Source organism: Xenopus laevis, chromosome 2S (genome assembly GCF_017654675.1).
Source record: "Xenopus laevis strain J_2021 chromosome 2S, Xenopus_laevis_v10.1, whole genome shotgun sequence".
Classification (NCBI taxonomy): domain Eukaryota; kingdom Metazoa; phylum Chordata; class Amphibia; order Anura; family Pipidae; genus Xenopus; species Xenopus laevis.
Window position 1 is genome coordinate 90,563,681 of NC_054374.1, and position 23,973 is coordinate 90,587,653.

At 37.6% G+C, this 23,973-nt stretch overlaps 1 protein-coding gene across 1 annotated transcript in view; it reads right to left on the bottom strand.

The window, feature by feature from the left end:
* LOC108708936 (autism susceptibility gene 2 protein) overlaps nucleotides 1-23,973 on the bottom strand; it is a 103,771-nt gene that overhangs the window by 53,769 nt on the left and 26,029 nt on the right. Inside the window, exons 4-5 of the mRNA XM_041584740.1 lie at nucleotides 17,009-17,299; nucleotides 12,829-12,877 (exon numbers count right to left, since the gene is read on the bottom strand). Coding sequence (XP_041440674.1) covers nucleotides 12,829-12,877; nucleotides 17,009-17,299 — 340 coding nt within the window. The remainder of the gene's footprint in view (nucleotides 1-12,828; nucleotides 12,878-17,008; nucleotides 17,300-23,973) is intronic.

Consider the following 23,973-nt stretch of genomic DNA (forward strand, 5'->3'; position numbering starts at 1 on the left):
CATGTCTTGTGCCATACACATAGCACTGTCTAAATGTCAATTAATTTTTTTGTCCTTTAAACTGCCAACACACATCAAGATATCCAACAAATGTTAGGTGACCATATACAATGTACAATTATTAACTAGTTTTTATAAAGCTGCAACATATCAATCTTGGATAATAGAAGGATTTATACATGAAACATTTGTTTTACATGCAAATACTGACCAATCTAATGATAAATCTACAGTGGGTGATCTAATAGACTAATTGTCTGGATTAGTAAAATTACTATGGAAATGCAGATCTCACCCTATAGTCTGCTGCCTAATACCCCAACAACTTGTGTAAAGAAGGGTCACTGGCGTCTGTATTTAACTCTATCAATACACACTTATCCCAAACTGGCACACATAACTGAAACGGTCCTTCTATTGTGCCTGCAATGACCAAATTGTATGGCAAAAGGAAAAAAAAGGAAAACCTGGTTGTCCTATCTTTTCCTATCTTTTCCTATCTTTTCCTATCTTTTCCCAGTTTCCACCTGCTACTCAGAAACAACAGAATTATTCTCTTCGCATAATTTCAGATTATTGGTGTTTTACGTAATAATGCAAGGGATTTAAATCCACAACGAGGCCACAACGAGGGCAGGAATCTAATGGTGGCAGTTTTGTGGGATATTAACCTTAATGCCTATTTGGCTGACAAAACAAAGGATAAATCTCATTACTATGACTATTTTAGTTTTGTGAGGTTTTCAGACCTTAAATGTCTGGTCAACTTTCAGCTATTTTCTACAGACACTATTTCCACAACATCAAGTAGGTCTTGATAGTATAGGCAGTGTGCATTGTGTTTGTGAAACCTGCTAGTGTGGCTGTGGTCCTAAAGGACCCAACAGGGGCCTTCCCTAGCAGACCTGTGTATAATATATAATACATTCTTTTCTTTCCATACAGTATAAAGAAACATATTTATTTTCAGTGGCCCCACCTTGCTCCTGCCAGCTCCCACAGCTCCCAAATGTTGCATCATATCAGTTACAAAAAAAAATGCACAATGCAAACAATTGTTTATTTGTGCAAACACTATAATGAAGAAGATGCAAAGTTAATTCCTTATGCCAATGAAAAAAATGTTTGATTGTAGTGGCTAATTTAATTCCCATTGTACCTAAGCATTACATATAGTTTTAAGCAATTGACCAGCCAGGATTTTTGTTGCAATTTAACGCCACTGACACTACCATTAAATCTATCTGCTTCTGATCAAAGGCAGTGTCTGTATAGATTTTAAATCCTATATTGGCCTCATCCACCACATTATCTTGGCACCATTCTGCAGACAAGTAAATATATTGGTACATTTTCCATCAAGTATCCAATTTACAGACTTTAAGGCCCTTGACAGTAATGTCAGTATCTTCTGGTTTATCTCTGGCTATAGTGTCTTTTCTGGTTTATCTCTGGCTATAGTCATTTGGAGACATTTTTCTAGCTGTAGATGTACATGCTTCATATTTTGGATGTGAACTTAATTGATGTTGCAGATAAAAAAAATTACAAATTGAAAATTTGCCACATTCTTTTTATCATAAAAAAGCCTTTCCCTGATACCTCATTAATATTGTTTAGTGATATTTGCAGAACCTGTGCGTGTTCTTTACAGTCTGATGGGAAATTATGCCAAATGCTTCTTTATTTTAGCTTATCTTTCTTCATGACTGATTTTCCCATGGGAATGTCTAGTACAACACATCTGACTGGTGTCGGTTTGTCAATATTTCTTTGTTTTGTGAGGTGCTAAAAAGATATGTAGAGGTGGAACAGAAATCCACTAGGCCTCACATAAAGAATAAAGTATTAGATTACACCCATACATTCAGTAGTCAATAATTAACTTTCTCTTGAATATATGATATCCTACTCCATTTACCTACACATCATTCAATTTCTTATTATTTGCTAATATCATCTCACTTTTACTTCTCTGGCTAGTCTACCATCAATAACACAATTTTTTCTGTTGCTATAGAAGCCTCTTATGCAATTTTCCAATTTTAAAGCTGGCCATAGATGTGCAGATTTTAAAGTTTACACAACGAACAATCAGTCATTTTAGTATGCCAATCTACTACTAACCATTCAGATTAAATAAGTAGCACAAATAACAAAGTCAAACGATCCGAAAATCGTACGAACCTTAGTTTCGTACGACTGCATCTAAGGACAGCTTAAAACTGCCTTAACCTGCTGAAAATTAGGAGCAATTTTTAATTTGAATAATTCTGTTATATACATAATTATGGCAAGCAGTTATCCTGAAAGATCTTTAATATAGCAAAGCAGTCTGCCATAATTTCCTATTTAAATACACAACCCCTTTTTTTTTAAACTTTTTTTCAGTAGCATTAAAGCATAGCATTTCATAATATCAAAAGACCTCTTATGTAAAAAACACCAGGTCCCACGTATTGCAAATAATAGATAACAGAAGATAAATTATTAACATAGGAAAACATCTTAAGGCTCATTATGAATATAGGGGGAAGTGTCTAGAATTCAGGCCAAACTGAGTGCACATTTACATTCACAAAAGTTCATGCACCCTTGTATGATCCTAGCTACCTGCAGCTGCTTTCAAGGTGCCTGTCCAGCCTGCACTGATGAACTGCATGCAACGCAACTAATATTATGCTAAGGAGCCCTGAACTATCAACAGCATGGACCTGGTTGTAGTTCCTGGGTTTTCCTAGAGGGTGACAACTGACTAGTGCCAAGCTAAGCAGGTGCTATGCAATTCCTGCATGCAAAAAATGGCTATATCCCATCTCTAATTAGCTCACTGTGTGCAAGCTACTTAAGAACGTGCCCTTATATTTCCTGTGATCTAGTGAAAAACTCTACATTGTGGCTAAAAAAAAGAATGCCAATTTGAAAGTCCACTTGTGTGTATTTATAAATGTGCGGGGTTAGGGTATGAGCGGCCTGGGGACCAAAGAAGAATTAATCGTTACATGTATGGTTAACTGAAGTAAGTGCCCAATAAAGCTCCAAAGGTAATGCATTTGCCAGCTTGAGAGATGTAATAGTTGTCTGCACCCACAAAAAGCTTGGACAGGCTATAAACTGTAATCTCAATCTAATTCTCTATTGTTTATTTAAAAATTATTTGAAAAAAATTATACTTTTCCAAAGACTATACTGTCTATTTAACTGCTCTCTAGTGTCAAACATACATAGACAGAGTTAAGTACACTGAAACATAGCATAATTAGGCCATTTTACAGCACATTAAAGATGTAACAATCATGTGGCTAAGTACATATCATTGTTGTAGAATTTCATTTTGAGGAGGGTATTGGCAATGACAGAAACAAGTATGGATCAGAACTTATTGTTATTATTTAAAAGCAACACTTAAATGCGTACCTTTCTAGAATCTTTCTATATCTTTTCTGAAATTTTAGAAAAGATAAGAAATAAATGTAAAAATAACACTAGTAATTTAGAAAGGTGTTATAAAATCTATACTTTTACTAGTGAACAAATTCACTTGCAGGTAGCAGAAAACAATGCCCTAAAGCTATTTATATTTCATAGAACTCTGCATATGCCCGAGACAACCTGCTCTTAGTCTGACATTTCACATGGTTAATCTGCCCTTCAATTTATTTAGCCATGTATCTTATCTTATTCAAACAATCTAATTGCAACCCAATCTTCTAACTGCACATCATCTGAGCACCTAGCTGACACGATAGGCATTATTTACCTGAGGGCCTCATTAGAATATGGCAGCTCAGTGGGACAAAAATACCTCAACAATATCTGCTTAATACCCAGCCTTCTGACTGACAAGCAAATAATTGGGCTAAACAAACCCAAAAGCATACTGCATCTGCCAAAAATTGGTGTGTGCAACGAGCCTGCCACAATAACAGTCAGAGTGGTGACTGGTGAACGACAGAGCAAATCTTTGAACAGCAGAGAGCAGTGACACATAGCTTTGACAGCTTAAGAAATGGCATGCTATTTACTGCAAAAAAACCCTCAAGTCTCTTATTCAGGACTACAGCGGGAGCCAGGATGGTTAGCAAATCATAAAAGTCTCTCTGCAAAGTAGGGACTTACAGATATTGCATTCAAAAAACAACTGAAGTGTGAGTCAGGTGTCCTGATAGCCAGAACACCTGTCCTACAACTGCCAGCAACCCAGTTCAGACCGCCATCAACAGTGCTAGTGATAGCTTAACACCAGTTCCCCATAGCTTAAAACATAACTTTTAATAACTTAATAGTTAAAAACCACACACACCCTTAGTGTGCCAAGCTTCCCATGACCAAACAAACCCACTGCGTTAACTACGTCAGTGCTGGACAGTGTCCTTAAAAAACATTAAATAAAATTGCCCAGGTGGACGAGTGGATGGTCTCGTGCCACTAAATGATAGAAGCAGCCTGTTATTGATAAGGAACAGTATATTCATCTTTAAAACTACCAAGTGAAAAGCTACACTAATTAGGACCTAATAGTATAACAATCCTAAATATAGGGCATAAGTATTATCACAAGTGACACTAGGTTATGCATAGGCACAATCAAGCCTAAGCGTTATTCGCCAAAGGAAAACACGCAGGCGCAATCGCGCTAGAATCTCAAAAAGAAAACACGCAGGCGCAATCACGCTGAACCGCAAAACCGGAAGTGACGTATTACCGGAAACGCGCGGCCGCGCGGTACCAATTATGGCTATTTAAACCTGTGGACCATGACCACACGCCACCTATGCCCCTGAAGAAGCCGATGAGTCGGTGAAACGCGTAGGGCAGCATAGGTGGACGGTGGTGAGAGTAGCTCTGACCGCTCCCTACGTAGATAGGCAGGTACTCCTAGAAAAATGGAAGGGAGGGGGTTACTGTCCTGAATGGGGTAGACTTTCCTTTTAGGAACACTTTGATGTAATTGGTCACGCTGCAAGTTGGCACGAGACCATCCACTCGTCCACCTGGGCAATTTTATTTAATGTTTTTTAAGGACACTGTCCAGCACTGACGTAGTTAACGCAGTGGGTTTGTTTGGTCGTGGGAAGCTTGGCACACTAAGGGTGTGTGTGGTTTTTAACTATTAAGTTATTAAAAGTTATGTTTTAAGCTGTGGGGAACTGGTGTTAAGCTATCACTAGCACTGTTGATGGCGGTCTGAACTGGGTTGCTGGGAGTTGTAGGACAGGTGTTCTGGCTATCAGGACACCTGACTCACACTTCAGTTGTTTTTTGAATGTGATATATTGTATTCAACCTTGCAGACCAGCCATCAAGCAAACACTGGAGCGTAGTGGATGCTGAATTGAACAATTGATACTTACAGATATTGACAACAAATATTTAAGGAATGGTAGATGACATTAAATTGCTCTTTTTATAGTGTGTGCCTGTATAAGTCTACGTGAAAAACTGCTAAATTATATTAAATGAAAATGAAGAAAAATAAATGTAATGAAATAGCTATAAATTACTTTATTGTTTAGCTAAATCTGTCTTTAAAGGGAGAATATCCCATATAAACAGAGGATTGGGGTGTGGTGCAGGTTGGAATTTTTCTTACCCAACTATTACTACACTAGATAATCAGAGATAAGAACTACTCCATCTTCCTGTATCTGCAGTGCTTGTAACTACCAAATTATTTATGAGAGCTCCATTGTCTGTTCACTGGTTCAGAGGTTGATAAAGAAACAATATATTTGCCCTAACAATTTGATACCAGAAGGATTTTCTATGTTTGTAGCAGAAAAAACATGTTATACACCACAAGCAGGGCTTGTATGTCATTTTACAAGGCATGGCATTGTAAAACTGTGGCATTATGAAACTCCTACTGGGACTTTTCCTCTATGTAAATAAGCCAAATAAGCCACCGGAGAGTACAACTTTACAATTAATATAATTAATGTCTTTGAAAACAGGAGAGCTATTTCCTAAGTAATTTATTCACACGGGACACAGGACAATTCATGAGAACGAGAGGCACAGAAAAGAGATACAAACAGACATTCTCAGTTTGTATGAGACATGCCACTTTAGTATGAAACAGACTGCTTGCTTAAAGGGGACCCGTCATCCAAAAAAATTATTCCAAACCCTATTTTATCATGTTAGTCTAGCAAAATGAACTTTAATTACACTATATAAATTATTTGCATCTTGTTTCCATCAGTCTGGGAACTCATAATTATAGCAAGCAGGCAGGAGCCATTTTGTGGACACTGTTATTAAGGAAAGCCTTGCATCATCTCAGAATCTTGTTTGTGCACCAGAATGGGGGACCTGATGTCCATCCCCATGCACTGGCTACACAATTAAATGTTTAAGAGAACTGGGGGAATGTGGGGTGAGCAGTGACATTTAGGTGCTGAATGGAAAGTGAAAGTAATTGCTTGTCCTGCCTCTATGCCTAGGCATAGAGGAGGGGCAGGCAATATTTGATTGACAGCTGATATTTTTAAATGAGTTTACAACAGCTATGAATGCTTTAATAAAAAAAAAAAAATTGGATTTCATATTTAATTTGAAAAGGACTTTTATTATACAGATTTTTATGTTTGTGTGACAGGTCCACTTTAATAAACACTTTCTAACTAAAAGACAGAATAATTCCAAAGGTAAATATAATCCCTCCAATAACATTATTATGAAGTAAATGCAATAAAATTGCAACCCAGTGCTATTGTGCTAGCAACCTAGAGATTAGACAAATACTTTGGTAGCTTCAACAATAACAAGCCACTTAGCCTTCTCTTGGGCCACTACCATTGCTGGTCGATTACTCTAACTTATATCTTAGGGTCAGGGCACACACGCAGATTCAGGGAGATTAGTGGCCCTCTTCTTCGGGGCGACTAATCTCTCAAACTGCCTCCCATGCCTTCCCCCCGGCTAAAATGTAAATTTCCGGTGGGATGGCACTCGGTGTGATTAGTTTTCTGAAGATGCCCGAAGTTGACTCGGGCGACTTCGGATTTACATTTTAGTCGACTACTAATCTTCCTGCATCTGCCTGTGTGCGCTGAACCTTAAACAGAAAAGAAAAGTATCAGGTCCATGTTGGCTACTCAACATAATAAGTAAGAAGGGGGCTAGACTGTGCTTGAGGGAAGCAGGTTATTCCCTGCAGCTGTCAGCACAACCCACAAATGCCTGGCAGGCAGAGTGTCTTTTCACTGGAGGAGCTGCCGGCACATTCAGTTAAGAGAGAGACCTCCATTAGGCACAGGCCAGGGATGTTGCTGACAAAGTAACAAAATAAAAGTATTACTTTTTATTCAAGCATTTCTGGTGTAGGGGGCTGAACAGTGTACACCCTTTAAAACATATAGGCATGCGCTACAAGTTATCAATATATTTCTCTTTCACACAGCATACCCAAAAAGTTTCTCTTCTTTTTTTGAGCTCTCATAAAAGATTGAGACTAAAACCAAATGGTAACTGTAATGTTGTGATTAAAGGAAAATATCGATTTTAAATGTCATTCCAAATAATGGTCGTTTTTACTGATCTGTTTCTTTGATTGGTTGGTTTAAAATGTTTAGGAATCATATTTTGTATAATAACAGCAGAAAATAGAACTGGATTTTTTTTTTCCCACGACCAAACATTTGACAAGAGTACAGATGCTTATGTTCAAATCTGCTAATGTCAAAGACGTGGTCTGGTCAGTTGAAAGGTTCTCAGCACGTTCACCAAGATCAGTACATTCACCAGGATCATTTATCCACTCTTTGAATTGTTTTTATTTTTGTGACGCTGTCTCTCTAGCAGTCCTGGTACCAAGATGCAGAATATACAGATCTTCTCCGGTTAATTCTGCAGTCAATAGGCTAGTCACTCTTCAATGAATGTTCCTCTGGTGCCTGTTTCCAAGGAGACTATGCCCTTAGAGAATAAGTAACCTGAGTAGAACCAGCCCCTATTCTTATTTGACAAGATGTTGATGGCTACAGAATGCCATATCCTCTGGGATTAATAGTTTGCTAAGAAAGGAAAAATGGGATGCCAAACAGACCATCCATACTTGGCACCCACTTCAATATAAAATGAAGTTGACAATTAATGGCTTTAAAAAGCTTTTTAAATCTTGTCTGGAGCTGCCCGTTTGCCCTAGACTTAAAAAGAAATAGCAGTGTTTGTTTTAATCTTACATCTGAATGCCAACATTCACAATTCACTATGCGGTAAAATATTTACATTGCATCAAACTAATTCATTAAAGAAAGGATACTTAAATATTAACATAAAATGGTCACTGTGCAAATATATAATTACTAAGATAGAGCGAGATGGTTCAATTGATAGGCTTTAAACATGAAATACGAGCATCACAGGCACTACATAAAATAATTAACGCAATTAAAGTTTAAACGTTGCTCGGGTAAAAAAGTCAAAGTGGCTGAGACACAGCAGGTGCAATATGGGAGATAAGTAAGAACTGGCTTTTCAATGGACTCCAAATATGTGCACTTCCTGCAATCAGTCAATTAGTACATACTCTCAAGGCCAAAGAGCCCTTGAAAACAATTCACTTGCTCCAGTCCTGCTATCTTTCACAAAAAAAAGTTTGTACTAAGCATTTAAACAGCTTATTAAGCTCCAACACACCTTCCTCAAACAGGCATTCTCAGTCACTCAACAACTGATTGGGCGTGTGCAAGTGAGAATGCATGAATGGAGGCATGAGACACTGAAAAAATAATCAGCCTACATATCCATCTTTTTTTGTCCTACTGTACACATCTAAAAGCTGTATTAATATTCGTATTATTATTATTATTTATGCAGAGGGACTACAAAACCCTAACCAATTTGAAATCTGGGTCAAATGGAAGCACAGGAGGAACTAAAGGCAACCTCTGGTATGCTAATGCTACCTCTACTCAGTATTAATTAATTATTCATATTCATTTATATAGGTAACAATGTACTTCCTTTTGTAAAAAAGGAGATGAAACCTTTAGGAGGTATTTATGACCATACAGAGTTCACGAAACTCAAAGGTGATTCATTATTTTTATTTCTAAAAAATATATTGGACAAGTTATTCATGACTTTTATGCATTGCAAAGTGAAGTCCAGACTGTGAATTGGTCTTAAAAACTACCCCTGCTTTTACCAGCAAAATACCATTTCATATAAATGGTCCATGTTGTGCAGGAAGCTAGAATATTCAGTAATACATATCATTTATTGTCACACCACAATGTCTTATCTGCACTGAAATCACGCCCTGTTACACTTGGACCCTGCTCCCGAAAGGACAGGGTTGTACTTATCAACCAGCTAACACAATTATCTTTTATAAAGCTGAGTAGTAAAACATATTTGCATAGTTTAAAGATAAAAAAATGAGAGAAGTCTTGTGTAAACAGAAGGACAATACAGCTTTATCTTATCTGTACAACTTATTACTGCTTGTCTGTAACTGTGTGCTTTGCTGCCAAAATGAAATAAATTGAATCAGCTCACACATGATAGAATGTTCTTTCTTAACTCATACTAATTGCTTGGCTAATTGGATGTTTGTTGAACTTTCTCCATTTCATTGAGTGATTAGGTACAAAGCTAACAGTTGACATCTGTAGGCGCTTAACTGGCGTCTGTAATTACTGTTAATGCTAAATAATTGTTAGTTAATTGGAATGGTAACTGCTGAACAGAATCCAGATTGTAATGAGCAAAAAAATAAATATTTTTAAATAAACATATTTTCAAAGTAAAGGGATATTACAGTGATAAAAATTCTCGGGTAACAAGTGATAAAGACTGTCAGATTAAGCCTTATTATTTACAAATGCTCAGAATTCCTTTTAAACATATACTTTCTTGAGGTAAGAAAAAAAATATTTGTATGTGGTACAGAAGCAGACGCTCACTGCTGACATAAATTCACTAAAGTTACTAAATCCAACCTTTTGGGGGCTGTGTGAATGTGTTTATAGAGTTTAGTAAGTGACATGTTATGCTCAATCATGGCACAGGACATTCAATATAGAATCTAATTTACAGACCTAAACAGTCATGCATATGTGTTGCATGGATTCTTATAAATCTTAGATGAATACATCAGGAAACGCTGATACAAAAATTACCTAATCTACAGATTTCTTGGGATTTAAGAGTGTTAAACTACTAATCTAGGAAATCTCATTAACCATACATAATGTATTGTTATAATTGGATATTGATGCCTAAATGCCATTAGCAAGCCTTGTACATTCAGACTGTGAATTGGGGCTCTTAAGAATAAGATATGGTTCACGAAGGAGAAAATTGACCTTCCTTTCAGCATTTTCCTTGCTCTTGGCCAGTAACAGTACATAATGTGGAAAGTCCTGACTTTTCAACACGGGAAGGCCAGCTTTGTGTAAGAACGTAAACATGATGTTCATCAATCTGACAGCTTCATGACAAAGCTGTCAACTATATCCAGCCAATCATTTTAGGCATTGTTACCAAAGATCATTTTTTTTTGTACACATACATTTTGGACATGCAACAGATCCAGCACCTGTTTTTAGATGTATATCGACAACATAAGAATACAGTAGATCTCCTTTCAAGCCATTTTAAAATTCAAGTACAGAGAAGTAATCCCCATGAAAAAAGTCAGTGAAAAAAGTCCTTATAGCTTTTCAATTGCGAAATACCAGTTAGACTAGTATTTTTTTCAGCACCTGGGTATGCACTGACTTCTTCCCTCATTTGACTCATTCGCCCAGAAGAATTAGCATAAGGTCAGAAGTGGAAACTCACAAGAAGCAAAGAATGAATCCATTTTAATGGAAATCAAGACAAAAAGAATAATCTACCATTAACTACAAAGCTTATTTGTATGCAGATTCCCAAGCCAAGCTCTGAAGTGCTGATGTTGATTTTGCACTACACAAAGACACCTTAATCCTTTCAAGGGAACTAAATCATATTAGAAGAGCACCTCAAAAGAAAGGCATGCTGTCAAGGATGCTTATTCAGAGCCAAATAAATGCAACAAATCATACCATGCAAGAAAATACGAATAAGAATTTTGGAAATGTGTTGGCAAAAAAACACCTAAAGGAACATGAGGACAAATTCTTCAAGAAATACTTTTTACATGTCCTGAAGTAAAGCCCTTTAGCCCTTCAACCACAACAAAGGCTGTCAGTCAGGAATGTTGATTATGCTTAGTAAAGATTTATTTTTATTTCCCTAACAAAGGGAATAAAGCTTGTGCTACATGTGATTACAGACATTTTCAAGCAAATAATATTTATAAAAAGGCTTAACACAAACAAACATTTAACTATACTATATTAACTGCATTGCTTTGTCTGTCACACAAGTTGTCTCTTGTTTATCAATTACTGCACTGTTCTGTTAAATCTCTGTTTTGGAAACTGAAATTACTACAAAAAAGTGATGATCCCATTCCATTAAATTGCCTAGTGATTTAAATGTAGGATACCCAATTGGGTACCTACCATTTCATTTTGGGAAGCTGCAGAAGAGATATATTTCTTTATTAAGCCACCCAAGACTTATTCCTTATCTATTTGTTAAGCCTTCAGTCCAATTAGATTGTGTTCAACAGATCACTGGACCCACACAAAATTGCACCCTATCACTTACAAATTGACAACCTGGTCAACAGAGGTTTTGGTCCTTGGCAACAAACTCCAATAAAACTGGGAGACGAATGGTGATGAAAGATCCCCACACATATGAACTGATGCAGTGTCCTTGGTGGCCTTTAGAATCTGAATAAGGCCTAATGCTGTTGAAACTGTAGTTTTTTCCACTAAAGTCCAAAATTATGCAAGTTTTTTATGCCAGAAATCCCATCATTACTCAACATGAAGATCTAAGTATGAAGCATTAAGACTTAAATATAATAAAAAAAAAGGCTTCCAAGATTTCTTCACAAAACTCTCCAAATCTGGAATTAGTCCACTGAAACCTCATATCTATAAGCACAAGTTATTTGTAAATTAACCCCATAGAGAACGCTGGATTTAAAAGGGATTTCATGTGTCTCTTCTGAATGGTTAATACATTTGCAGGAAATACAATCTAAATTGGCCAGGTGGATAGAACACTTAATCTCTCTGATTCTAGTGCTGAGCACAAACCCAAGTGAAGAAATGAAAAGATTTATTTTTACGGTATTTTTGTTTTAAATAATCACACAAAGAAGTATAGCTGCAAGCTTTTGTACTGTTTGTGAGGATGCTGAAAGAACGATAGCTAGAGAGGTGCAAGTTTGACATACCTGATACAATTGACACTGGGGCACTTAATTTATCTTAACATAGTCTAATAAAGTTTTCAATCTTTTTATGTTCCCAACTAAACATATATATGAAAACATGGCTGTATTATTTGATTATTCGTAGCTCAAATAATGTCTAGTGCTCACCCTAAATATGACCAGGAATGACCATCATGCTGGGATTCTAGGAAGAGAAAATGTCAACCTAATTTATCCTGTAGCTAAATCCACCCCCCCCTCCAACAAGTGCTTTGGTTCTCCAAGCACTGTTCTAATGTTATGTTACCAGACCTGTGTGTATACACCTGTTTTGGAAAAAAATAGCTATGTTAATATGGTGAACATTTCCAGCTTATAAATATTTTTTATTCTGGTCTTTCAAACATACAGAAAACTAAAGCGATAATGCTTACAGCATTTGAAGAGTCCACAAACTGAAACACAGGCAACGAGTTCTTAGGAGTAAATCTAAGCAGGTATCATTTAGACAATTAGAATTACAAGAATAATTAAAAGGTGCCAATCATTTATGGCCTTACCATTGTTTAAGATGGTGTGGAATAATTTCTCTGAACTGGCATCTGAAACCTAAAAGAAAAAATAGAAATGCATGAATAATCATTTTATATAGGGTCACGTAATATTTATTTACTATCCTGCAAATTTACCAGAAATATTATATGAAAACACATATATCAATCTCTATATATAAGCTATGTTAATGTAACCAATATTTATTCTATAAAGACAGTCTCAAAATAAAGCAAGATACATGCGATATTCACAAAAAGACTAAAATCCACAGGATGGTGCTATTGAGCTGTAGATTTCCTACAGCAATTCGCCTGAAAAAGGGACATTTTTGTGATAAACCAAATGCTGTATTCAAGCTCATGCAGTTAATTTGCTGTGTTACCTAATATGATACAGCTAAAGAAGTGCAGTGATGTGGTTTCATAGATACATTATTTTGAATCACTTTGTGTTTTTTGGCTTAGCATATTTCTACTACATTTTTAACACAAGCCTCCCTCTAATGTATCCAGGCATAAAACAACAGAACATGTATATGTAGAATGTCTGAAATCTATGGAAAGAAAATGTTAATGTATACTTATTTACATCTCCACAATCTGTACCAGCAGCAAAGACTCTTACAGTTTCCTTTTGAAAAAGAAATGTATTATTCATTTATTTTCAATGTAAAAAAGCAACACTAGTTACATTGTTTATAAGTGTAACAAATATTCATGCTGATTTACTATGCAAGGGTAAGATGTGCTGGCTAAAGGAGACAAAAACAAAGACAACATTTTCCTTCAGCAAGAAGTGTCTTTGCTTTATACCCATATTGGCCTGCTTACTGCATTTGGACTATGCTATATCCAACCCTTACACTTTCTGCTTTTAACTGAACTACAATTCTCAGATCTCCTCAGATAAAATGACAGCTGGAAAGCTGCAAGTTGGAAATCCCAGAAATAGACATTTTTTCTTGATTTGTATATCCTTCCTGTTATGCCCAATGCACATATATACCCGTTTCTTTTTATTCATCTGCAATCAGGTCTCGTCAGGGTTTCAATCAAGTGAACAAGCAGGTACACTTGTTAGAGTAAGCATTCTCACCTCTCAGTTACATGGTGACTTGGGGCTTTATCAAAATTATTGATTTGTTTTGCTCGTTAGAGATTAGAGATCAGTAGCCAAGCCACAAAGTCCTAGTCTGTGACAATTGATAGATTATAAAAATGTGATGCTGGTGTCTACTGTCAAACAGCCTAGAAAATGTAGTATACATATAGACTTGAAAGATGGAAGGTGCTTTAATAATCAGCTTTTATCAAGCGACAAAGAGAATATAAATGATGCTTTTATGTGGCATCTTCTAGTACCAGAAGAACTTAAAAAAATCACAAATTTACTTGACTACAGCAAAAACCACCAATATGTGCTGAAAACTGCTGTTCCAAGACATCATGTCAATATATGAATTCAGCCACGCATAAACCGCATTACAGCATTAAAGCAGTTGGCCAATTTGGCTTTGACATGTGTACTGGAATTAAGAGCTGAATACCAATATAAACATAACAGACAAAACTGCAATGGGTGAGAGGAGTACTTGGAACATTTTCTAATAGGGATTAACAAATATTTGGGCAAGTGTGAATCAGTGAACAAGCTTCTCCTTTAATCACACTTTGACCTTCTTTACATTCATAGACTACATCAGTCCTTGACACACAGTGAACATATTTGACATTCTCTTTCCAACTCCACAAATTTATCGTTTTTTTAGATTTCCATACCAAAGTTCAGTTAAAAAAAAGAGAGGAAAATGCATGCTAATTGTACACAATGCAACGTTGCGTCATCAGTAAAGCAGTAAAAGAGTATATTTTCCTACAATGTCTCAATATGCATAAAATCTATATTCACTAAAGGCTTTCTTGGTATTATTGGCAATCTAGCAATCTGCCAATCTGGCATATTTCTTCTTCTACCAAATTAAATCCAAATTTGTAATTACTCTCACTTTATATGTTCCAAAATTTCTGAACTGATGAACAATATTTCTTTAGGTTCAAGTGTGCATTCCACTTGGGATAAATTATACTTTTCGCTCTAGAAAAAAATAGACCCTAAAATCTCTTTTATAATTACAATATTTTTACAAATATTCATCCAAACCCAGGTTGTTATTTGAGCTAAAAAAAAGTCAAACTTTGTTCCACATCAAATAACTGCTAAACGTTTAAACCATTATTCTGTGTGTGTGTATATATATATATATATATATATATATATATATATATATATATATATATATATATATATATATATATATATATATATATAATTCTGTGTGTGTGTGTATATATATAATTTTTTTTTACACATGTACACATGTCTTTGCTATTTTACTGCATTACTATTTTATCACAGCAAATGACATGTCATCATACTGCAATTATTATATAAACTATGTATACATTGACATGCGCACAACGAAAAAGATAGAGAAAATTTTTAAACAATGATACACCCTTAAAAACAGGTTATAGATTAAAATGAATTGCTTACACATCTTTCATAAAGGCACCTCTTAAGAGACAATTTGGAGTCAAGCCTGGATAATGTCAATAATGACAAACATCTTGATTTGCTCTTAAATGTTTCGAAAAGCAATTGCAATGAATAACATTTTTAAAGACGCTTATTTGAGGATTCGATTTTATGAAATGCCCAGTACTTTCTTATTCTGCTTCTTCTCCTCGTCCTTTTTTCAGCGGCCCATGCCTATTTAAATCACAGTTGTTAAACTGATTGTAACTATTCTCTTGCTGTCAGTTGTTATTAATGACTACATTGACTATCGCAAATTCATACAGCCAAAATTAGACTCCTTAAAGCAATCAGGGAATCGGGCAGCCTCGTATCAATCAGCCTTGTTCTTCCAGAACTTTTAATCAAAATCACGGTAAAAGAGATTTACCGCAAAATACGAATGCAGCTACTTTGTATGAAGCAATAATAAATATAAGCAAATCTGTCTGCATACAATCAGGGACCTGCAGAAGGGGCTCATTGATGGATTAAGAGATTACGGTAAATCACTATTACGATGATAAATCCACATCATCACAGAATTAGTGTAAAAACACTCCGGTGTGCAAAAATGCTCTTTACGACATATGTTTAAAAAAATATATAAATGGTAAGCGTTAATATATATAAACATATAGGTGTGTGTGTGTGTGTGTGTATACAATACAGTTTGTATGTCTCTATTCACTTTAGTGTGTGCCTGGGTTGGTAGATAAAGACTGGGAGATCATTTATGTTTATTTGTCCATTGTGTTCATTCCAAGTTGCCTTTTTTGCACCTTGTACAGATTCTGTAGGGAGGAGTGTGCTGTTGTTTAGCTCCATTTGCAGACAGAAGTGTCCAGTCCATATGGGGCAAGCAATGAGTGGCTAAATATAGGCAGTGGGGGCTCATGAATGGAACATGCTGATGAGGAGGAGGAGGAGGGCAGCAGGGGATGAGGAGGGCAGCTGCCTATGTACAGCTAAGCTTTGCTCCTGCCTTGCCTGCAGCCCATTTGGGAACAGATCAAAGGAAATCTTCTTTACATATTGTTTTCCGGGAAGCACATTACAATGAAACCTGCACAAGGACATGGCAGCAACCATTACATTTAAATAGGAGGGGGGGGGGATGAATTATTGAACAATGAACACTTTGCCTATATATAATACACTTGCAATCAGGTAGCATATCCTTGTACTTTCCAGGAATATAAAATCAGGTATGTTCCTGCTTCATCCCAATCAATGCCCAATGCCCCCCCTCCAGTCACTCCGGCAGTGAAAGGGTGGCTGATGGGAGCGCCATTCATTTCTAATTGTCACTTTGCATCAGTCTGCTGCCATCCCACAACAGCAGCAGCAGGAATGCATGTGCCCTGCTTCACCCCCAATGCCCTTTACTTCAGTGAGCCCAGCCTGCTTTAGACAGTGCTATAAAGACATGGGAGAGAGAAAGGTACGGGTGCAGGGGGGTCGCCAGCAATAAGACAGGAGAGACCATATTATAACATAACAGGAGCAGCATCCCCCTATAGCCCACATGAAGAAAAGGCTCAAATGGGCTAATGAGCGGAGAGGAACCATAGGAACCAGTAAGGCAATGGGGAAATGCTGATACCGTACCTGGAATTGGTGTAGGTCCCGGTGCTTAGCGCGATGTGGGGAGCCAAGCGTCACAGTAATCCCGGTGTCTCCCAGCCATAGAGAAACAATCCACACATCCCGAATGAGAATAAAGGAGCAGCAGATAGAGATATACGTATAATAGCAACCTGGGCTCCTGGCGCAATGATCCCCCCACGCCGAGTGCAAAGCTCGTCCAAGGGTTAAAGGGATGCGCGGAGGCACAAGAGAATCAAAGCAACAGCGGCAGGAGGAGTTGGACAAAGAAAACCATGTGCACCAAGGCAGATCCTACCAGCCAGCCCAATTCCCCCTCAAGCAGACAGACGGCAACAGCAGCAGCAGCTTCCCCCTCCCCTGCCTGCTGCTCCTCCTCCGACACACACACAGCCTCAGCCCCGAGCGCTGCTCCTTCACCCTACAGCTCCACACAATCCCGGGACACCCCCTGTGCGGCGAGCGACTCCTCTGCGCTCTCTCTCTGTCACTTCAACACCGGCGTCTCCCCTGCTGCCCCGCCAGCCGCTTCTTCTCTTTTGTTTTACACAAGGCTTTCAGCTCAATCCCAATAGGATACATCCTCCTCCCGGGTTCAAATCCAATAAGGGTTAATAGGCTGAGTAATAAGAAAAGTGGGCGGCTTTTATTATTCGCTTATTATAAATGTTATAGAACTGTAAAAATCCTCAAAGCAAACGGACTGGGGGAGAGCGAAGACTGTGTTTGGAGAAGCGGTGCTCGGCTCCTGTGGCTGTTCCTTGTGCTGTAATGGCCCCCGCGAAGCAGCAGTCACTCACACAGAGAACTCCTCACGCAGATAGTTCCTCACAGATAGCTCCTCACACTGGCTCCTTTCTCTGGCTCCTCGTGTGAGAGACACAGACTCCGTGTGTGTTTCTCTGGATTTCCAGGCTGAATACAAGTGCCTATTCAGAGACTGCATTCCAACTGCTGGGGACATCCCACAGGCTGAGTCAGCCACTCCTCTTATTTCCTGCATCAACCTGACAATCATTTAGCCACCTTTCCTCTGCCGCTTTCCCATTCTCTGACCTTTCCTCCTGCTCTTTGGCTTTAAATACAAATACACTTCTATAAGAAGCAAACCCACTCAATCCACATGCATCTCTTACTCTTCACTGTACTATTATATGTTATAGTTATGACTGCCTATTGATAAAGGCTGCAATATAAAATACACAGTTTTTATAAGAATGTGGCGCAAAGAGCTATACTTGTAACCTTGGCCAAGGCACCCCCCTTCTCTCTGGCCGCCACAGATAAATAGACTGTAAATTTAATTCCACAGGGCTGGACTTTCTAACCATTTGCACACACATCACACATTGGCCTGCCCTAACTAAACATCCCTATGTCAGATCTCAGTACTGTTCTTGGTTACCCAGTTCCATACATGTATCAGAGAGTCTGTCTGCCACCTTTTTTTATTTCCTGATCAGCAAATGCAGAGGTGGATATAAATGCAATGTGTTCAAGCCCCATGGCAGCAAGGAAGAGGCTCCTTTTACATGTTTTGGGCCTATACACTTCTCAACCAGGTCTGGACTGAGAATCAAAATAAGCCCTGGCATTTGGCACACAGATGCCCAAAGAGCCCACTCAGAGGCCCAAACATCCCCCACCAGCCAAATAAATATCTATGGCATCTTACAGTAGCCCATCTGGCATTTGCCAGAATCCACAGATTGCCAGACCGGGCCTGTTCCTAACACCCGGTTAAATCCCGAAATAGCAACACCCGTTGTGATGCTGACACCACGGAACTCCCCCATGAATTATTAAGCAACCTTTGCTTTCATTAATGACAAAACTGGTGTACATTTTGTGTTGCACATACAATGAGAATGTACCATTGTGAGGAAAAATATGGCAAATTGCACTATTATTTGCACCTTAAACAACTACATCAGCAGGAATTTCAACCCATATCACGTCACCAAAACCCAGTTTTCCTTGATAAAGGTTCCTGTGTGGGACCGAAACGTCGGATTAATAAACTTTCTCTTTTTATCCCTATTAATTTTTTGATATACAAACCCTGCGAGTGCCATCACTATATACCTTCTACTAATATATATATATATCGAATGAAACGGCACTCACCAATCGTCCAGTTGTTCGCCAGGTGCTAACCAAAATTAGTCAACAATAGTCCAGAGAAAGCACTTACGGCCATGACCATCAGCTGTGTATCAAAATATATTTATTCGTGCATGGTGCATCAAAGCGTTTCGGCTCCATGTGAGTCGAAACGCGCTGATGCACCATGCACGAATAAATATATTTTGATACACAGCTGATGGTGATGGCCGTGAGTGCTTTCTCTGGACTAATATATATATATAGATATATATATATATATATAGATAGATATATATATATATATATGTATATATATATATATATATATATATATATGCAGTGTATGTATGCATAGGTACTTCTTTGGCTATATGAGAATAACTTTTCATGACCTACAACTTTGATATCACAGGCTATCCTGAGTGGAACATAGAATTATGAGAGACACCTGTTTCTCAATTATACCTTTTCAGTCTTCATTTTGCTATAATGCAGTTTCAACCTGATTGCCAGAACCAAAAATTTGAATTGACAGCAGTGCACTAGTACAAGCTTTGCTTCAGGAACTGAAACAGGATATATATCTGAAATAAGCAGAATTCAAGCAATTTTAATGAACCATTGGTAGGAAATGTACTGTACAATTTGTATTTTACTTCAGAGGTGCTCTGACCCAGCTTTCTTTTCTATATAGTTTTAATGAGATGTGGTGTGATATTGGCACTGCTCAAAAAATGTTGAAGTGGGTGAGTTTGAGCATCTCCCTACTTTCACTGCCAATGACTGTCTAGGCCTATTCAATATTCAATCATTAAGAACCAAGGGCTGACAAACATAAGGTCAGTCAGTTTATGGTCACCTTTAAAGGGACTCAGCTCAGCCAATGATGTGACATCTCCAGAAATGTCCCTGCCCAACTTCCTCTCCCCCACCCACAGTTTTAAGGTAGCAATTTCTCTGCACACTTTAGCTACCAAATAATAACTATATACAGCACAGTTGTCTTAATGATTAAAGTAGCAAGTATTTTTTTGTCCACTGCATGACTAAGTAAATGATAAATATCAGAAGGTTTACAAAACATGTATTAAATAAATGGTAATGTACAATAGCCCCAAGGATACCATTTTAGATATAAAACAATATCAATAGCGAGAAACTCAAGGGCAAGTTTTAGTTGTTGCCTTTTCATCAGCATCCAAATGCATTTATTCTTTTTCCTTATGTTTTACATAAAGAATACAGACTGCATGGGTCTGTTTCCAGACAATGGGCCTGCTGTTGTGACAGCTGTAAACCAGTAGCAATAATGCATGAAAGAAAAACCTTAAAGAATGTTATCATCCACACTGCCACAAGAACAAGTTCCAGAGTTATTATTATCATTGTATTTAAGCAAACATTTGATTATATATATAAATCCAACTGTCAACTATGGTTTAATCCAGTATACAACAAAATATAACAATATTTTTTTCAATTGAGCCTAGTATGGAGATTATTGGTCTACAAGGAAAAAATTAATTGCACAAAGTTAATTATGGAAATAGAATTATGGAGAAGAGAGTATAAATAATTTTATGGGAGCAGTGAGAGGCAGGAATAACAGTTTAGGCATCAGTGTTTATCAATGCTCAAGCTATAATGCTGATGCTCAGAAGTAAGGAGAGGTCTTATATAGGCAGGACCTAATTGTAAGAGGCTGTTCCTAAGAAACCATTGAAGGTCCTGGAAATGTATAAACAACTTCAGAGTTGTAATATGGATATTGGTTGGTTTGGTAATAAAGCAGGTCTAAAAATGTCATCTGGCAATGAACCATGTTGGCCTGTGCAGGGTTTATGTACATAAAAGGTAGTTAAGAGAAGCCACAGTGCATAAATCATCAAAACATTAGAAATGCAGCCATGTTGTGTGTTTCCCCTAGTATAATTTCTGGGCAGTTGCAGAGCGTACCTGTGACATTGTTCTTGTAAGACTATTTTAACGCTTTGGTACCTAGGACCCCCTTATTCTTACCAAACCCAGGCCTGACAAGTTGCAACTCTCTGCAGACTCAATGAAGCATTCATTACATGAGACACTTTTTTCAGGTGGGCCTTCTGGTTGGCCCACTGTTGGATGCACTGAATCATGCTGAATTCACATACACAGAACAAAAGTAGTCCTTAAAAAATAATTAATACTATGTTTGCTAAATCTGACACAGCCTCTCTGTTGTTATTTCACAGTACAGTATATAACAATCATTCACAAATACTTTAGATAATAACTTCCCTGGATGGTATTGCACACAGGCAGAGTATGTTATAAATCACTTACAGGTGAACTAATCCCTAGCACTAAAAGGATGGTTACTCCAGAAAACTCTTTCCCTGAGCCTAACCAGAGTTTCTCTGCTAGCATGTGACACAACTGGGTACTAAATCATAATCTCCTTTTAAATTAATTTCTTCATAAAGTACATTAGTACAGGATCTTCTTTTTGGGAAGGGTCCTCTTTGAGAGAAAGTTGTGAGTACCTCCAACAATAATGAATCAATCAGTTAAAAAATTGAAAAATTTATTAGGACATAAGAGCAAGACCTAACGCGTTTCGTGCCTGCTGGGGCACTTACTCATAGGTTCCATAGGGTCCTCTTTGCCTCTTGTATTTGTAATTGGTTGTTTTTCTGAGTTTTCTTGTATGGTTAATGTATACATCCATGTATTGTACAACACTGCTGAATATGTTGGTGCTTTATAAATATTATTAATATTATTATTATTAATAATATTAATACTAATAATACTCTAAAATAGTATTGATTGGAGCCTCATTAGCTCTATCTATGGACTAAGTGTTGCTATTAATCCTTTGTTAAAATTATTTGTTTGCTTTACAGGGCATCTCAAAATATCTGTCTTCAACAGGTTTGTTCAGTTTGCTTATTCTTTGCCTTGATCCCTTTGGGATTACTGCCTTTAATCCCCCAAAGAGTTAAAAGTAGGTAACAAGTCATCACTTTTGAAGCTGTAGATACAGAAGTGGTGCAATAGTCCAGGGAGCCATTATCAGTGACTACCAGGGTGCCACAATATCAGTTTAGATGATAAAGCACTCGGCTGACACCAGGAAAAAAATGATAATTCTTTTCCTCCCTCAAATCCCCCTCCCACCTTTTTTTTATTTTTTACAAGGAGGCTTTTTACACTCATTAAATGCAACCTTATCTCAGAAAGACTGCAATCCTCAGCAAATGACAAGTGCACCTAATCTCATTTTCTGACAAGTGATTCTGACAGCACCTTCCTTTTGATTTCTAAGACACGTAGCTAGACATATATTAATCTGTCAATCATCTTTCTCAGCAAAGATGGGGGATGGAAAAGGAAAAATATATTAGGAAATCTAATGGTAAAATACCTTGGAAAGCTTAAGAAGAATATTTCTATTGTAACTGGATTAAGGGTTTTGAGTACATGAAAATTTTTATTCTAAATCTATACATACTGATCTTTGTTTACAACAAAGTACAAGGGGGGGGGGCGGTTGTGCTTGAGAGGACAGTTGAGCACCCTTTTGGCCAGGGGTGGCCAAAATGGAATACTGGACACTGGACATGTTCATAAGGCAAGATTTTCAGTGTGAGCAGGGTCGCAAGATTGTCTGCAAAGACAGAACAGGGATGCTTCTATTTAGGTACTGTGTGCTATATACACAGAGGCATACCTATAGAGGAAGCAAACCCCGAAGGTGTGTGTGTGTGTGTGTGTGGGGGGGGGGTGATGGGCCACAGGTCTGCTTCCTCTAAAGCAGCTCTCTGGTGCCTGATTATTTGCATGAGAAGGAAGTGACAAAAATAGGCAGGTGCGTAGGTTGCAGTGAGCTGGGACCAGGCGCTGCATCCTCATGCCTCTTTATATATGGTAGGCACTTCACATGCAGCATTAATGTATATAAGGCTAAAGTCACACAAGGCTAATTCTCAGCCTGTGCAAAAACACAGGCCAAGAATTAGCCCCTACACTGACATGACCCTTCTTTTTTGCCTGCACCTGGAACCACTGCATTGTCCCGGGTGCCAGCACAATTCGCGGATTTCAGCACAGACATGCATGTGCACTTGGAAATGTATTACCATGCTTATCTTTGGAAAAGTAGCACCAACAAATCAATGTGAATCATCATGCCAAAAACATGCATATGCTCAGTTTCCCAAAGACAGCATAATAACATTCTTGATAAAGTGAGTAGTGCCACTGCAAACATTACTCTTAGCATAACCTGGCTTTATTCAGGGTACTTGAGCATCTTTAAAAAAAATGTTTTTTTGGTTTTCTTTCACTCCCTTGAGACCACCAACAGGAGGATCACCGACAGTGTTGTGGGATGGGCAAACTAGCAGGACACCTGCAATCCCCCAATGGACCTCCTCAAAGTCCCAACATGTTGAATGATTTGACAAAATTAGTTATTATATAAAATACTTTTTATCATTACCGTTTAATTTTTGTATTAATACAATATGAACAATCAATTTATTCCCCTTGCTTTTGTATATTGTATATTATGCTTTTCTTTAAACCAATTCAGGTAATACAGATATCATATTTAAATGAATTTATTATTCGTTGAACTTGTTTAACAAAGAAACTAAGTTAATTAATTCTTTCTTCTACATTAATATGCAAAGTACACTATCAAGATCATACCAGCTTATATTTACCCAGCTTTCCCCAACCCACGTTTGACATTATTTCTTCCCTTAAAGCTGCTCTCTCATTTCTGGATCAAATAATCCAGCTGTAGGCGACGTATTAAAAATATGTCTGAACTAGAGGATATATCCCACAGAGAGTAATCCATGAGGCATGCAGGA